This window comes from Balaenoptera physalus (assembly GCF_965194825.1).
Source record: "Balaenoptera physalus genome assembly, chromosome: 10".
Lineage (NCBI taxonomy): Eukaryota > Metazoa > Chordata > Mammalia > Artiodactyla > Balaenopteridae > Balaenoptera > Balaenoptera physalus.
In genome coordinates, this window is record NC_138889.1 from 58,325,958 (window position 1) to 58,343,923 (window position 17,966).

The 17,966-nt window shown below is 40.7% G+C and overlaps 1 protein-coding gene across 5 annotated transcripts in view; it reads left to right on the plus strand.

Moving 5' to 3' along the window:
- The window catches only part of GDPD4 (glycerophosphodiester phosphodiesterase domain containing 4), a 283,424-nt gene that overhangs the window by 178,543 nt on the left and 86,915 nt on the right, over positions 1-17,966 (plus strand). For 2 of the 5 annotated variants that reach the window (XM_082410319.1, XM_082410322.1), the window contains one exon: positions 11,626-13,432. The exons of the other annotated variants lie outside the window; for them this stretch is intronic. In XM_082410319.1, coding sequence (XP_082266445.1) covers positions 11,626-11,732 — 107 coding nt within the window. In that variant the 3' untranslated portion in view covers positions 11,733-13,432. Of the gene's footprint in view, positions 1-11,625; positions 13,433-17,966 lie in introns of those variants that run through there. 5 annotated transcript variants of the gene reach the window in all.

The following is a 17,966-nucleotide window of genomic DNA, read 5'->3' on the forward strand; positions in this document are numbered from 1 at the left end:
TACACATGTGAGGGAAGTGATTGTTACTTCCAGGAAGATATTTACTGAGTGCCAGTTGCTTCTGCGATTGCATGGCTTCTCCAGTTCTCTCCTGCTTTCCTGCCTCAGGTACCCAGTTTTCTGCTGTGGCCCCCAGCCAGTAAGTACTCAGCCTAAATTGCACAGCACTCATAATAAGTCCTGACAGCTAAGTTTCATTTCTCCCCACACTTCCCTCCTCTCCCACTTCAGCCAATCTCTTCCTCTTATTATTCCTCAGGTCTGGTCTGTATTAAACTGTTATTTCAGTCAGTAGTTGCTTCCAGTCAAATCAGTCAGTAGGGGTCAGGGGATATCACAAAGGGTAAAAGACTTGATCAGGTAAACTGAGTATTACCGCTATGCGCTCTATGACACAAGCCTCTTTCCTCAGGGAGTAGAGTAACCTAGTCTCTGAGGTCACTTCCTAATATTTTCTGAGGTGTTCCTGAACTAAGTAAGCTTGGTGTTGGGTCCTACTTGAGATTCAGAAGTATAATGATCATAATAAGAAGCCATGATTGTAGGCCATGATTCTGGTCCTCAAGAAGACTACATTTTAGGTAAGGAGGTAAGTCTTAAAAATGTCAAAGAATCATACAAATCAGGAAATGACTAAATGCATGGTGGTTTGGCAGACTCCATGTCTTGGGAATTCACAGAGAGAGGAGAGGTGAGGAAATCCTTCCAGGGAGAAGTGGCACTTGAACCAGTCTTTAAATGGTGGTTGAGAGTTTGACAGGGAGAATGAAAGGAACAACGTTCTAAGCAAGGAGAAGGAAAAGTAAGCAAAAACTTGGAGGTGGGGATCTGGGAGGTATATGCAAAGGTTGTGGGGCGAAAAGTGACCTGTGGAAGCAAAGTCAACTTCAGCATTTCCCTGTATGTTTGTTCATGCATTAAATGATTTCATTTCCCTGGGGCTATTTTCTATACACTTACTTCATCCTCTGAGCCACTCTCTTTCACGTCATTATTACCAAAGTTCCTTGTGCATTTTTTGTATTTGACATTTCATGCCTATGATTGTATATTACATAGTATATTAATAACATATAATGGAAATAAAATATGAAAATATAAAGCATATAAATATACAACAAAAATCTAAATAGAACATAAACATAATTTTTTTTTCCTAAAATCTTTTAAGTGACTAGATGAGAGGAAATTTAGGAACAGACAGCAATTCCAAAGCCCTGCAGCATGTCCCATGTATTCTAGCTATGAGTAAGACAGACGCACTTATGTCATAAATGACAGCTTAATTTGGGTCCTGACACACCCTTAGCTTTCCCTTTCTCAAAGCAGCTGTTTCTGGAGTGGAAATGGCCACTTATATAAATAACTTAAACACTAGCAACTGGCATGTAGACAAATAGTTCTTATTAAGATATTGAGGAAGGGACCTTAGGAATGAGACCTGGGTTCAAATCCCAGCTTTTACTAGCTGTATGAGCTTGGGCAAATTATTTCACTGCTTTTTAGTTTCCTTATCTGTAAAATGACTGTAGTAATAATGTATCCCATAGGATTGGAAAGTAGTTGTGTATGGTATCTTATACATGGTAAGTTCTTATTTAATGTTATTTCTTCTTCTCATCATACCAAAGTATGTTTTCTTGACTCCACTTGAAATTTTTTTAAGGGAGCTAAAGTAGTAGAATGTAAAGGGCCTTGGCTGTGATGCCAGACATTTTGAATTTCAATTACTTAAATAATTGCAGGCAAGCCCATACTTCAATTTCCTAATCTCCAAGTAAAAATTGACCCTCAGGATTGTGTTGATTATATGAAATGATGTGTGTGAAGTACCTGTTAAAGACTGTGGGATGCTGTGTCAGGAAGAAATATAGCTACAGAGCTTTGAGTGTACTGATCTTTCTGTTTTCACAGACATTTAGAAAGTAGGAGCTGGAAGGGCACTTAACATCATCTAGTCCAGGTAGGCCAAGAAGGTAGAGGAAGACCCTGAGCTCACCTTCTTTCATGGACACACCAAAATTACAACAATTTACAGAGCAACCATCGATGAGAACAATCTGAAGACTCGCAGGAAAGATTTTCCACAACTGAAAAGATAAAGAAGGAAACACAATGAGACGGGTAGGAGGGACGGAGATGAGTGTAGTCAAGACACACACCCCTGGGTAGGCCACCCACAAACAGGAGAATAATCACAATTGCAGAGGTGTTCCCCAAGGGGCGAGGGGTCTGATTCCCACATCAGGCTCCCCAGTCCAGGAGTCTTGCACTAGGTAGATGAGCCCCCAAAATATCTGGATTTGAAAGCCAATGGAGCTTTTGTATGGGAGGGATGGAGGGCTGTAGGCGACAGACTCTGCTCTTAAAGGGCGTGCACAAAATCTCATAAGCTCCAAGTCTAGCGCGGAGGGAGTAATTTTAAAGGAGCCTGGGTCAGACCCACTTGCTGATCTTGGAGAGCCTCCCAGAGAGGCAGAAGGCAACAGAGATACCCCCTGGGAACACAGACGCTGGTGGCAGCCATCTGGGGAGCTCATCATACCACAAGGACACGGTGCTGGCAAGCACCATTTTGGAGTCCTCCCCCTAGCCTATTAGTGCCAGGAGTTTGCCCACAGGCAGTGTACCAGCACCAGGTCCATGACCCCCAAGGCCAAACAGAAAGCCAAATAGTAACCTGACCTCACCCATTTGTGTGCTGGCACCAGCCCTGGAGCCCTCCTGGGTCTTGCAGCCAGCTGTGCCGAAACCCAGTCTGGCCCACCCCCGGGCTGACACCAGCTACAAGACCTCCAGAGCCCCACAGCCAGCCACCCCAGGACCCAGCTCCACCCACCAGCAGGCAGACATGGTCCCTGGGACCACATGGCCATGAAGCCAGCCACAATCAGACCTGGCCTTGCCCAGCAGCAGGTCGGAACAAGACCCAGAATCCCCTGGTCTGCAAGCCAGCCAGGCTAGGACAAGGCCCTGCCTCCTGTGACTGACAGCCACTGAAGGAAGCAGGTCCTCACAGCCAGCTGGGCCAGAGTCCAGCCCCACACACCAGTGCATGCACAATAGTCAGCCTTGTCATGATAGTAGGACCCACAAAACCAACATTGGGGCACCCCTATAACATTTAGTTCCGGTGACCAGAGGGGAACCCCAGAGGACATCTCCTCCATAAGGTCAATTCTCCAAAACTGGGAAGTATAACACACCTATGTAATACATAGAAAAGAACACAGAGAATTAGGCAAAATGAATAGACAGAGGAATACATTACAAATGAAGAAACAAGATAAACCCCAGAAGAAAAACTAAGTGAAGTGGAGATAAGCAATCAATCCAATAAAGGGTTCAAGGTAAAGATCATAAAGATGCACAACAAACTTGGGAAAAGAATGGATGAACACAGTGAAAGTTTAACAAAGGCTTAGAAAATATGAAGAAGAACCAAAAGAGATGAAGAACACAGTAACTGAAATAAAAAATACACAAGAAGGAAGCAACAGCAGAATAGATGATACAGAGGAATGGATCGGTGAACTGGAAGACAGAAGAGTGGAAATCACTCAAGCTGAACAGAAAGAATAAAAAGAGTTTTAAAAAATACAAATAGTTTAAGAGACCTCTGGGAAAACCTCAAGCATACTAACAGTCACATTATAGGGGTCTCAGGAAAAAAAAAGAGAGAAAAGGCGGCAGAGAACGTACATGAAGAAATAATAGCTGAAAACTTCCCTAACTTGGGGAAAGGAACAGACATCAAGGTCCAGGAAGCACAGAGAGTCCCAGACAAGATGAACCCAAAGAGGTTCACACCAAGACATATTGTAATTAAAATGGCCAAAATATTTAAATATAGAGAGTCTTAAAAACAGCAAGAGAAAAGCAACTAGCTATGTACAAGGGAACTCCCAAAGACTACCAGCTGAATTTCAGTAGAAACTTTGCAGGCTAGAAGGGAGTAGCACTATGTATTCAAAATGGTGAAATGAAAAAAACTACAACCAAGAATACTCTGCCTGGTAAGGCTTTCATTCCAATTTGAAGGAGAGATAAAGAGTTTTACAGACGAGAAAAGCTAAAAGAGTTTAGCACCACTAAACCAACTTTACGAGAAATGTTAAAGGGACTTCTCTAAGTGGAAAAAAAGACCACAAGTAGAAACATGAAAATTAAACAAGAAAAAAAAATCTCATTTGCAAAGGCAAACATACAGTAAAAGTAATAGATCAACCCCTTATAGCTAGTAGGAATGTTAAAAGACAAAAGTATCAATAGTAAAATCAACTATATCCACAGTCAGTAAGAGGTTAAGGGACACATAAAACCAAAGGAGTAAAATATTATGTAAAAAAAATTAAAGTGGGCAGGGTAAAAATGCAGGCTTGTTGGAATGCATTTGAACTTAAGAGATCATCACCTTAAGATTATCACTATATATACATATATGTTGTTATATAAGAACCTCAATGTAACCACAATCCAAAATCTATAATAGATACACAGAAAAAAGAGAAAGGAATCCACACATAACACTAAACTACAGGGAAAGTGAGCAAAAGAAGAAGAGAGGAATAAAAAGTACTAAAAAAAATCCCAGAAAACAATGAATGAAATGTCAATAAGTACATACCTATCAATTTAAATGTAAATGGACTAAATGCTCCAGTGAAAAGACAGAGTGGCTGAATGGATTAAAAAAACAAGACTCATACATATGCTGCCTATAAGAGGCTGACTTCAGATCTAAAGACACAGCCTAAAGTGAGGTAATGGAAAAAAGTTATTGCATGCAAATGGAAACAAAAAACACAGGGATAGCGATACGTATGATACCAAATTGTAACAAGAGACAAAGATGGACATTATATAATGATAAAAGAATCAATCTACACTACCAAATGTAAAATAGGTAGCTAGTGGGAAGCAGCCACATAGCACAGGGAGATCAGCTCGGTGCTTTGTGACCACCTAGAGGGGTGGGATAGGGAGGTGGGAGGGAGACACAAGAGGGAGGAGGTATGGGGATATATGTATATATATAGCTGATTCACTTCGTTATAAAGCAGAAACTAATACACCATTGTAAAGCAGTTATACCCAATAAAGATGTTAAAAAAGAATATATCAAAGGGTTACATTTCAGGAGACAAAGATTGAGCTAGAATAAAGGAATGAGATTCAAAAAGAAATAATGAGCATAAAGCTTCATAAATACATCAATAAATTTAAACTATTATTGACACATTAAACAAAAATATGTAATTTGAGAAGAATAAAAATTAAGTGAAATATAAAAACAAAAAGAATCAATCTAACAAGAAGATATAACAATTCTAAGTATATATGCACGTGACATAGGAGCACCTAAATACATAAAGCAAATATTAACAAACATAAAGGGAGAAATTGACAGTAACACAGTAATAGTAAGGGACTTTAACACCCCACTTATCTCAATGGACAGATCATCTAGACAGAAAAATCAATAAAGAAACACTGGTCTAAAGTGACACATTAGACCAGACAGATTTCCAGATATAAAATACATAAGTCCTGGGGATGTAATGTACAGCCTAGAGAATATAGTCAATAATATTGTAATAACTTTGTATGGTGACAGATGGTAACCAGACTCATTGTTGTGATCATTTTGTAATGTGTAAAAATATGGAATCACTTTGTTGTAAGCCTGCAACTAATATTGTAAGTCAATTTACTTCAATAATAAAAAAATCATCTAGTCCATTCTTTCCATGGTTCAGATAAGAGAGATGAGCACCTGGGCTGTATGGTGTGGTAGAGGCAAAACTGGCCTGGATTCTAGATCTTCTTGTTTGTCCCCCATTTTGCTGCCTTTCATCAGGGTTGTGCTGGGTCCCTGGAGGCACAAGGACTTCAGAATATCTTTTGGCCAGTGTGCGAAGCTCCCACAGAGCAGGTTTTAAAACAGGATTGTGTAGGTCAGGTCAGAGCTGGTAAAAATGAAACCTTTATTCCTGCTCTGGAGAGAATTTGCATGTCTTAGGCTGATTCCTTAGACTCCTTGCCAGGTTGAGTTTGGGGCCTGGTCATTTATTCCTTTCTTCATTCATTGTCTGAGCACCTGGTTTATGCCAGACCCTTGCTAGCCGCTGGGGATTCATGGCAAATTGGATGTGGCCCCTGCACTTGGAACTCAGTTTGGCTGGGAAGATAAACCCTTAAAACAGACAATTACTAGTATGGTGCTGTGGGAACAGAGGAGACGGTGAAGAACGGCCCAAACTAGAGATCGGGGAGGACCTCACAGAAGGGATGACCTTTAAGCTGAGACCTGACAAGGATAAATAAAAGGGTTTGTGTGGTGAGGTGGCAAGGGAAGGGAAAGAGAAAGGCAGGATTCACAGGCAAAGGGAGCAACTTGAGACAAAGTGAAGGGATGTGAAAGAGCCCATTATGCTTGGTGAACCATCACTGGTTCAGTGTAGTGGGTGTAGAGTGTATGAAGCTTAAGTAGTGGGAGATGAAGGAGAGGATACAAGTCTGCAGAACAGAGCTTCCCAATTTATTTGTTAAATAGCTTATTTTATAGAGCAGTTTTAGGTTCACAGTAAAATTAAGTGGAAAGTACACAGATTTCCTAAAAACCTCCTGCCCACACATATGCACAACCTTCCCCACAACCAACATCCTGTACTCGGGTGGCACATCTGTTATAATTGATGAACCTACATCAATACATCGTATTCAATTTATGACCATATTTTACATTAGGGTTACAACATTTTACATAGGTTGTACATTCTGTGGGTTTGGACAAATGTATGACAGGTATCTACCATTATAGTATCATACAGAATAGGTTTTACTGCCCTACAGTTCCTCTGTACTCCACCAATTCATCCCTCCTTCCCCCCTAACCCATGGAAACCACTGATCTTAATATGTATTTTAGATTTCTTATTGTCTTTTTATAGCTTGATAGCTCCTTTCTTTTTAGTGCTGAATAATGTTTCATTTTCTGGAAGTACCACAGTTTATTCATTCATTCACCTACTGAAGGACATCTTGGTTGATTCCAAGTTTTGATAATTATTAATAAAGTTGCTATAAACATCCGTGTGCAAGTTTTTGTTTGTGAACATAGTTTTCAGCTCATTTGGGTAAATAACAAGGAGTGTGATTGCTGGATTGTATTGTAAAAGTATGTTTAATTTTGTAAGAAACTGCCAACTTGTCTTCCAAAGGGACTGAACCATTTTGCATTCCCATCAGCAGTGAATGAAAGTTCTTATTGCTCCACATCCTTATCAGCATCTGGTGTTGTCAGTTTTGGATGCTGACCATTCTAATAGGTGTGAAGTGGTATTTCACTGTTGTTATAATTTTCAGTTCCTTAATGACATATGATGTTGAGCATTTTTTCCAACTGTATATCTTCTTGGTAAGGTGTCTGTTCAGATCTTTTGCCCATTTTATTAATCAGGTTGTTTGTTTTCTTCTTGCTGGGTTTTAAGAGTTCTTTGTACATTTTGGATAATAGTCCTTTATAAGATAGAGTCTTCCCTTAGTATCCATGGGGGATTGGTTCCAGGACCCCGCAGTTACCAAAATCCATGGACGTTCAAGTCCCTTATATAAAATGGCATAGCATTTGCATATAACCTATACATATACTTTAAATCATCTCTAGATTACTTATAATAACGAATACAGTGTAAATACTATGTAAATAGTTGTAACTACAATGTAAATGCTATGTAAATAGTTTCCAGTGCAGCATTTCAAGTTTTGATTTTTTGGAACTTTCTGGATATTTTTCCAAATATGTTTGATCCACAGTTGGTTGAATCCATGGATAAAGAACCCATGGATATGGAGGGCCAACTGTGTATCTTTTGCAAATATTTTCTTCCTGTCTCTGGTTTTTCTTCACATTCTCTTGATTCTCAAACTTTTACATGCGCATGTAAAAGTTACATGGATCATTTGGAATCTTAATTAAAATTCAGATTCTGATTCAGTAGGTCTTGGGGCGGAGCTTGGGATTCCACATTTCCAGCAGTCTCCCAAGTGATGCTGATGCTGCTTTGATAGCAAGGCTATAGATCACCCTGGCAGCTGTTAACATTGGAGGGGACCAGCATGCAGGTGACAGGTTACTGTTAGAATGATTCAGGCCACAGATAACAATGGCTGAAATAGGGTGGTGGCCGTGGTGATGGAGAAAAGTGGGTAAATTTGATCACTGTATAGACGATAAAATCATTAATAACTTGGTGAGTGGAATGCATTGGGAGAGAGAGGAGAAATAACATCATCATGGGCAGCAGCTGTCCAGAGGAGGTGGAATGACAGAATACAAAGGCCTTGGGGCTGGGAGTCTGAAGACCTCAGTCCTGGCCCCAGATCTGCTGCTAACTTGCTATGTAAACTGGGGCAGGCTACTTAATTTCTTGGGACCTCTGTTTCTTCTGTCAAATGGGCACCATAATCACTGCCCTGTTGTCACACAGTTGTTTTGAGGTGCTAATGAACTACGGTACGTGAAAGTGCTTTGTCAAAACTAGAGCATGACACAAATGAAGGTGATTATTGTAATTATTATGAAATGTAAATCTAAAGTGCTATGGGGTATACTTGTTACTGACCCTTTTGAGTCAGGCCCCAACAAGGGTCCTCCTCCCCAGTGTCATTTGAGCCAACAGAATGAGACTGAGTTTGGTTTAGAAGCCAAGGAAAGCTTTATTCTTTGATCAAAGAATGGAGAGGTGTGAGCCTGTGCTCTAGAGCCCAGCTTCAGCTGAAAGGCGGTGGGCGGGGCTGCTTTAATAGGCTTCTGCTCAGCAGGGAAGGGGGAGGAGTCCTTGTGGGCGGGCACTGCTGCGCTGCTCCGGCTCCAGATTGCAGAGCCGGGCGCAGCGTCTTGGTTCGCGGCCCATCGCTGCCATCTTGAATGCGGTGTCCTGCCTGAGCTTCTGCCCATGGCCCTGCGGAGCTGCAGTGTCGGGACCAGCCGTTTCCCACTAGGAGCTCTGGTCTGAAGGGCTTGGTGCAGGGCTTCTGCACACGGTACCCAGTGAGCAAGTGAAGCGAGACTAAGCAGCACAAAGGAAAAAAAAGGTTAGACTTTATTACCAGATTCTATGTTTATTTCCTGGGAACTGTTAATGGGCTTTGCCGGTGACATACTGGTAATTTCTTTGGCCTGTAGGAATATTCAGTCTGGTAGTGAGGCTCAGACATAACAACCTGGAAGGGCAATAGAACAAGTGTTACAGAATAAGTGGCTCATGTAAATGCAGTCCAGCTCTTCCTGGGCACTGGGGCCTTAACTGTGGATTTGGGAGCCTTATTTTAGCCCGCGGGCTTTAGCCCATACTTTTAATATGAACTCCAAAGATAGGCCCAGACAAGCCTGGCATTGAGCCCCTGTCTGACCCCAGCCCAGGTACTGCTCATTGAATTCTTTTAGAGGTGAATTTGGGGCTTCCATTCTTTAATGCTGAGCCTTGCTGGTGTATGGTCCTGGGCATTTCTAGGAGGGAAAATGTCTAGCTTGTCATGGAGCCAAGGATTTTGTGACATGATTGTGATAGTGTGGAGAATGACTGCTCCTACAAGGAGAAACTCTGGAGGTTTTCTGGGGAGATTGGTAGTGGTGAAGACCAGAGACTCAAGGCTCCTGGCCTTTCCTCTCTCACTTGCCTTAAAGAGGGGATATTCTGGTCTTGCCTCATAGGCCTGCAATGTGTTTCTGGTTTGAGTATATGGCAAGTTGGATACTTTCAGGTCATGCTTGTCACTGATACTCAGGAATGGTCAAGCAAGTTATTAAAAAGAAGTACTATAAAATGGGGATATTAATATCTGTTTTGCAGCATTTCATGAGTATTCAGTGAAATAACGCATTCAGAATTCTTAGTGCATGCCTGGCACATACTAATAGCTTCATAAATGGTAGCTTTTGCAGTTACCCTCTGAAACCAGTACCCCTAGGTGATATGTAGGGAGTTCTCTGCGAGTTTAGACCACATGGTCCTGTCCTCTACCTCTTCCCTAGGACATTGAAGGAAGAAGAACCTTGGCTGAAGGAAGGGGGAGGGTTTCTGCAGATGTTTGAAATCTTGGCTCTGTAGGTCCCCATCTAGGAAGAAAGATTATCAGGCTGAGGCTTGGAAGGTATTTAAGCCTGTTTCAGCTGGGTTGCATTTGCCGGTGCTTGCTGAGGTCTAGCTAATAGCAAGAACCTGAAACTCTTTAGTTGGAAGAGGGTTATATTAGTTTGCTAGAGCTGCTGCAACATATTACCACAAACCAGGAGCTTAAACAACAGAAATTTATTGTTTCTGTTCTGGAGGCTAGAAGCCCAAGATCAAGGTGTTTGTAAGGTTGGTTCCTTCTGAGAGCTGTGAGGAAAAATCTATTTCATGCCTCTCCCCTAGCTTCTAGTGACTTTCTGGCAATCTTTGGTGTTTCTTGGCTTGAAGAAACATCTCTCTGATCTCTGCCTTTATCTTAAGATGTTCTCTTGTGTGCATCTGTCTCCAAATTTTTTTTCTAATAAGGACACCAGAATTATTGGATTAGGGGCCCACCCTACTCCAGTATGACCTAATTATAACTTAACTAATTATACCTGCAAAGGCCCTATTTCCAAATAAGATCACATTGTGAGGTACTGGGAGTTAGGGCATAGGAATCTGGGGGAACACAATTCCTCCCCTAACAAGGGTACTTCAGCAATACAACTCCTTAAATATTGACGTTTTTCCTGTCAGGTCATCAGGACCTTCGTGAACATCTACTGTATGCAAGACTCTTGATGTGAGAGGGATGACTACAAGTATTTGGACTTAATGATTCTTTAGGGTCCTAGCCTAGAGAGGCAGCATAGCATAGTGCTTTAGAGCTCAGGCTCTGGGCCACACTGCCTGGGTTTGGGTCTGGCTACTGCCAATTACTAACCATGTGATTGTGGACAAGTCACTTAATCTCTGTGCTTCAGTTTCTTTATCTGCAAAATAAGGATGATAGTATCTAATTGGTAGGGTTGCTGTGAGGCTAAAGCAAGTTAATACATGTGAAGAACTTGAATCACTGTCTACTGAACACCTGATATGATATTAACAATTCATATTATTAAAACACGTTCCAAATCTAAAATGCTGTAATTTAGAGAACCTTACAATGGCCCATAATCAAGGACCAAAATGGTGAGATGCAGCTTATAGAAGCTCATAGAATGTAAGATGTCCGGGGCTGGAAAGGTCTTTATAGACCATCTATTTGAGTCTTCTTGTTTTGCAGATGAGGAAACCAGGGTTCAGAGAAAGGAAGTGACTTGACCTACCACTAATGAGTCAGGATCAACTGACTCATTAGTGGTAGAACCAAGACTATTAACTCTGATGAAAGTTCTTTCTGCCCCTCCCTTACTGTAGATCAGTGAAAAGCCTTTAATCATGGCTTAATTTACTACTCCGTCTACGCCAACCTAGATCCAACACTGGGCTCTGTAAATACACATGTGAATTTTTATCACAGTCCTTGGCCTCTAAAGGAGTTAAGAGCTCAACAAATAGCTAAATAAGCCTAAAAATATAATAATGTCCTGGATTTATCTACTTTTCCCTGTTTCTCTTGCAGAAAAAAAGAAAGGCAGGAGAAGGAACAGCCAGAGATTTCTCTTCCTTCAGATTTTGAGTACACGATTCACATTGGTTTTGATGCTGTCACGGGCGAGTTTACAGTAAGTCCTGGGTCACAGAAAGACCTTTGGTCTTTCAGAGTTCTGGCTATGCACTGTTAGATTTAATTCTTTCCAGACTGCCTGATGCCTCTGTCTTTGCCCAAGACCCTCATTACTATCTTCTTATATTCTTGAGAGGGACACATTCCTCCCCTCCAGAACTGTACTAGAGCAGCTTTTGAATCTCCATTCCTTAAATAGACCTTGGTTAAGTGGCCCCTTGGCGTCAGGCTCTGTGCTGGGCACTGATGATCCAGAGACAAATCAGACATGATTCCTGCTCTAAAGGAGGAATAGCCTGGTGAAGGGGCAAACATCTCAAGAAATGACAGATACAGTAAGATATGTGTTATAAGAGAGACCAGTGTGGAACTCTGAGGGCAGAGAGAGAAAGGAATGACTAAACCCATCTTTAGCTGCTATCAGTTATCAGAGTTAGTTCTGAATTTCCTTCACGGTCCTGTGTGACTGTGCCTTGCTCACAGCCTTGCATGTCTCTCTTATTGGGGATGCCAGAGCAGTGGGCCCACTTGCTTCAGACATCAAATATCACTAAGTCGGAGCAGAAGAAAAATCCGCAGGCTGTTCTGGGTATATTGGAATTTTATAACTTGAAGAAGACCTCCAGTAACCAGAAGTACATGAGCTTTACAGGTATGGGGATTGTGTCCAGGGCAGTCTAGGAGAAAAAGAGTGTTTCTCTCGGTGGAAGAGCTCCACATGCCTGTTGGTGTGGGGTGAAGGAAGAAAGTATTGGAAAAAGTGGAGATGGCACTTTCACTGAGATGGAATTTTGGAATTTGAGAGCCAAGATGATGGGTTTTTTCATCAAATGGAGTCTTTACTCTGAAACTGCAGGTATTTTATTTCATTTTATTTTATTTTATTTTATTATTTTTTGGGGGGGCTGTGCTGTGCAGCTTGTGAGATCTTAGTTCCCCAACCAGGGATCAAACCTGGGCCTTCGGCAGTGAAAGCACAGAGTCCTAACCACTGGACCGCCAAGGAATCCCCTGAAACTGCAGGTTTTTAAAAAGTAGTGTATTTTATATATTTAGAACGTAGACTTTGTGCTCGAACATGTAGATTCTGACACTCAGTAGGTTCTAACAGTCACTTCATTTCTTCGAAGCTCAAAATGGGAATAATAATTGCTATCTCCAGAGTCTGTAGTGCAGATAAATGAGCTCACTGATGTAGAAGTTCTTTTTTTTTTTTTTATAAATGTATTTATTTATTTTTGGCTGTGTTGGGTCTTCGTTGCTGCTCGTGGGCTTTCTCTAATTGTGGCGAGCAGGGGCTACTCTTCTTTGCAGCGTGCGGGCTTCTCATTGCAGTGGCTTCTCTTGTTGCGGAGCACGGGCTCTAGGCACACGGGCTTCAGTAGTTGTGGCACGTGGGCTCAGTAGTTGTGGCTTGTAGGCTCTAGAGCACAGGCTCAGTAGTTGTGGTGCACGGGCTTTGCTGCTCCGCGGCATGTGCGATCTTCCCGGACCAGGGCTCGAACCTGTGTCCCCTGCACTGGCAGGTGGATTCTTAACCACTGCACCACCAGGGAAGTCCCAGTTCTTTATAGGTTGTAAAGCAGAACCATGGAAATGTAACCATCATTATAATCTTTGTTTTCAATATTAATGAATTATGGGATGTCGTTTAATGTGTATCTTTTAAGTAGGCAAGCCCATTTTCTTCCTAAAGGAACTGATTTTTTTTTTTTAAAGGCTTCTCTTTTTTTTTTTTTTTTTTAAAGACTTATTTATTTTATTGATTGATTGACTGATTGATTGCTATGTTGGGTCTTCGTTTCTGTGCTAGGGCTTTCTCTAGTTGCAGCAAGCGGGGACCACTCTTCATCGCGGTGCGCAGGCCTCTCACTACCGTGGCCTCTCTTGTTGCGGAGCACAGGCTCCAGACGCGCAGGCTCAGTAGTTGTGGCTCACGGGCTTAGTTGCTCCGCGGCATGTGGGATCTTCCCAGACCCGGGCTCGAACCCGTGTCCCCTACATTAGCAGGCAGATTCTCAACCACTGCACCACCAGGGAAGCCCAAGGAACTGATTTTTATCAAATGAAAAATAGGCCAGTAATAATAAATGTTCTTTAGGTATACTCTTTCTCTCTATATATAAGGGACTATGTTTTTCAGAATGTTTTTAATTGCAAAATTGGGATTAGAATCCAGGTCTCCTAATTCCTGGACCAGTACCTTTTCAGTTTACCACTTGCTTCTAGTAACTCTATTTGGAGCACCTCCTTCCATAGCAGAGATATTTTTCTTTTCTTAGGCAAGTCATAAGAAGGTCTACATTTTTGGAAACTTGCCTTTTATATAGCATCTTAGAATGTTAGGGCAAGAAGTATCCTTAGTATATACCATTTCCAGTTTCCCCTTGTTTTGCAGATATTAGAGCCCAAAATGCCTTTCTAATGTGGCTAAATTAGTGATCTCTTAACCACTGGTCTTAACTCCGAGTCCATTGCTTTTCCTGGTGTTCATGCTGTCTCTTTCAAAGGTGAGTATTGTTGGGGAAGGTGAGAACCAGGATGAACTAGCTAATTTTGAAGGATGCTTTCCCCAGCAAGTATCTGGCTTGCAGCAAAGGGCACAGATGGTGAGGATGACAGACTGCATCTTTGCTCATGCTGCATAGTGGTGCCCTGGAGAGGGTCATGCATGATCCTAGCATGTTTCCTTCCTCACATCTGGCCTGCTGGGTCTGTCTCACTTCTTTCATTGAAGGCCTGGACCATTCCAAGGAGTCATTGGGGTTGAGGGGTGCTGGGTAGGAAAGTTTTCTAGTCAGGAGATTAAGGCTTGTGTTTTGTAAAGTTTGTCATGGAGACATCAGATTAGAAGATGGCTTTGAAAGCCTCAGCGGCAAAGTCTTTGGAAGAGTCTGATTTTATGTGTATGTGTGTATATATGTACAAATGCCATTTATGTATATGGAAGCATAGCTCTGTGGGTTTGCCTATGTTTGGAATTAAAGTCCATTTAAGTATTTATGAGTAAATATGGGTATAGATATACACATTTAGGTAATTGTGTGTATGTTCATCTGTGCATGCATAAATGAATAACATTGAGTGTATATGTATAGATATGTGTCCATACAGCTACTTCTGTGTGTATAAATGTGTGCAAACATGTATATGTGCACGTGTGTATGTGTGCATGTGTGTGCATGCACACATGTGAAGGATTTTTAATTTTCTAGAAGTTGAAGACCAGGGCTAACTTTCCCCTCTTCTCATACTACTAATTATGATAAACTACTTCAATTTATATATGATTACACATGAATTATCTCATTTGATTCTCATGATGGCCTTGAGAGATTGGTAGGGAAAGGATTATTATCCCGATTTTGCAGACTCAGACAAATTAATTAGGCTCCAGGAAAGTAAGTGACTTACTCAGAGCGACTCAACTGATATGTGATGGAAGGGTGTTTTCAGCTTGGGCCCTTAAACAGTTTGCTGTCTATAATCCAAGCATAATCCTTCATGCCAATTTTTGTCACGTTTCCTATTTTTTTTAGCACTTTATATTCTGTACCAATTAGTAGCTAATGTGATAAGCAAAACCTAAACTAGATAGACAACCCAAGGTTCTGGGTTTTAGCCCTACTTTGCCACTGATTTATGTAATCTTGTACCAGTTGCTTTTCTTCTGAACCTTAGTTTATTCATTTATAAAATGAAGGGATTGAAAGTACTTTCTGTTCTGTCATTCTGGGCTATGGAATGTGATTTTGATACATAGAAATTGTAAATCACGTTTAAAAAGAGCAGTGCTTACCTGTTTTTTATAGAGTGGTGATATATTTAATACCAGAATATCCAGTGCACAAGATGAAGGCATAGTATTGTACTTTGTTCTGTCTAAGGTGATGTACCTTTGGACAAGAAAAAATGTGAATCAATCCTGAATTGATTTCCCCAAGGTACAGATGGATGTTCAAGCTTTATTTTAAGAACATATTATCACAGTTTATGTATTCATGATTTGATTTGTCAAAGGACCAAAAAGCTGTACCTGGTAATTTCTTATCTGATGGAATTGGGATCTTGGACATTCTTTGGGCTTGGTTCTAGGTGAGAAATAGGTTGAATTTGGTAGACTTTTGTCCTCCTTAATTCCATTGGTAATGAACTGGTGAAGTCAGTTTCTTCTTAGACCTTTAGGAATTAAAGAATAAAAAGAAACACAATACTTGGTCCTTAAACTTACGTTTTTGCTATGATCTCCATTGGATCTATGTTTCATATTTCATCAAATCTAAGCTATCATTCATTGTAAGATGCACCATTATTTTATATGCCATTAAAGAAAAATAGTTGCCAGTTGAACCATGGAATGCCTTTGATTGTAGGACACATCTCTGTTTCAGACGTGTTAATGTGAAAAAATATACATCTCAGAATCAATGAACTATGGTAATTATCTGCTTGCAGGAAGTTGGATCTCTTCTTAGAAAATGAGACCCTGCCTTTGATTAGACTTGAGATGATTAAAGCCTCTCCTTTCCTAAGGCTTAGTCTTTCTCTCCCTGTGGGGGACAGACATGGATGTAGAAGGGTCTCTCTAAAAACTGGTCATCATTTGTTATGGGTGGCTCAACACAGTGCCAGCCATGAATTCTTTCCCTTTCACTTAGAATGCAGGATATCTCTTTGGCCATTGAGGCCTGATGATGATATAGTTGATGATATGGATACAGTTCTAGCATAGTGTTTAGAAGTGCACCAGGATTCACCTCTTGATTCCTACCAGTCTATGTGTTAAATAATTACTGGGCAAATTACTTAACTTCCCTGAACCTCAGTTTCCAAATCTATAAAAGTAGACATAATAATAGTACTGAGAGCTGTAGTGAGGATTAGAGGAGGTAATGTGTATAACATGTTTAGCATGCTGTTGGGCCTATAGTACCAATAACACTATGATTATTATTCTCTGGACCTAGCAAGTGCTTGACTGAATAGGCTTCCTTAGCTCTCAAGAAAGGATTAACTGTAATTGTTTACTGACTAAATCCAGTGTCTTTTTTCCTTTGGAGGTAAATTAGCTGAGGATTATAGTCCTTCTAACACTTTGGTAAGCCTTTATTTCCTCTATTCTGATATGGGCAGGTGTGATTTTTAGGGATCAAGTCAGTGTGGTAGATGCAGAGCCTGGGCTGGGGGGTACTCATCTTCGTCACTCTCCTACCCTGGGCCTCAGAGTAAAGGACTTGGACTTAATAAACAGTAGGCATCCCTTCCAGCTTTAGTTTATTAATGTTGTAGAAATCCTAACCTTGGAACCAGAAGAACTGGCTGCTAGACTCAGTTTTTCATTTGTAGATTTGAACATTAGCAAAGCCAGTTTGCCTTTCTGAGCTTCAGTGTTTTCATCAATAAAGTGAGCGTAATACACTTTGCCTTTCCTGACATGTCTTCAAATAAACTGAATTTAGAAGAGAATTCCTTCTTTTGGGTTAGTTGGGTCTACAAAACTAGGATTAAGACTACTTGTTGAAGGGAGCAGATTCTATTAATTTAAAGTCATTCATTCCGAAGTTGTAGTGAATGTCCTGTCACTTGAAGGGATATTATAGGAACCATTGATGAATTGGGTAGAAAGTAAAATTAAAGGACCTCAAGGATCCCTTGGTCTCTCTCAACTTACAAATTCTGTTTTTCAGAGCAGATAAGACGAGATGTGGATGTGTTTGAAAGGGTCTTATAAGCTGTGATATAACTGAGAGAATACTGCTATTCTTTTTTATTTTAACTTTTTATTTTATATTGGAGTATAGTTGATTAACGGTGTTGTGTTAGTTTCAGGTGTACAGCAAAGTGATTTAGTTTTATATATATATATATATATATATATATATATATGCACACATACATGTATCTATTCTTTTTTGAATTCTTTTCCCATTTAGGTTGTTATATAATATTGAGCAGAGTTCCCTGTGCTATACAATAGGTCCTTGTTGGTTATCTGTTTTAAATATAGCAGTGTGTACATGTCAGTCGCAAACTCCCTAACTATCACTCCCGCCCCCCGCCTCCCCCCAACCCCTGTAACCATAAGATCATTCTCTAAGTCTGTGAGTCTGTTTCTGTTTTGTAAATAAGTTCATTTGTATCATTTCTTTTCAGATTCCGCATGTAAGTGATATCATACAATATTTCTCTTTCTCTGTCTTACATACTTCACTCACTATGACAATCTGTAGAAAAGA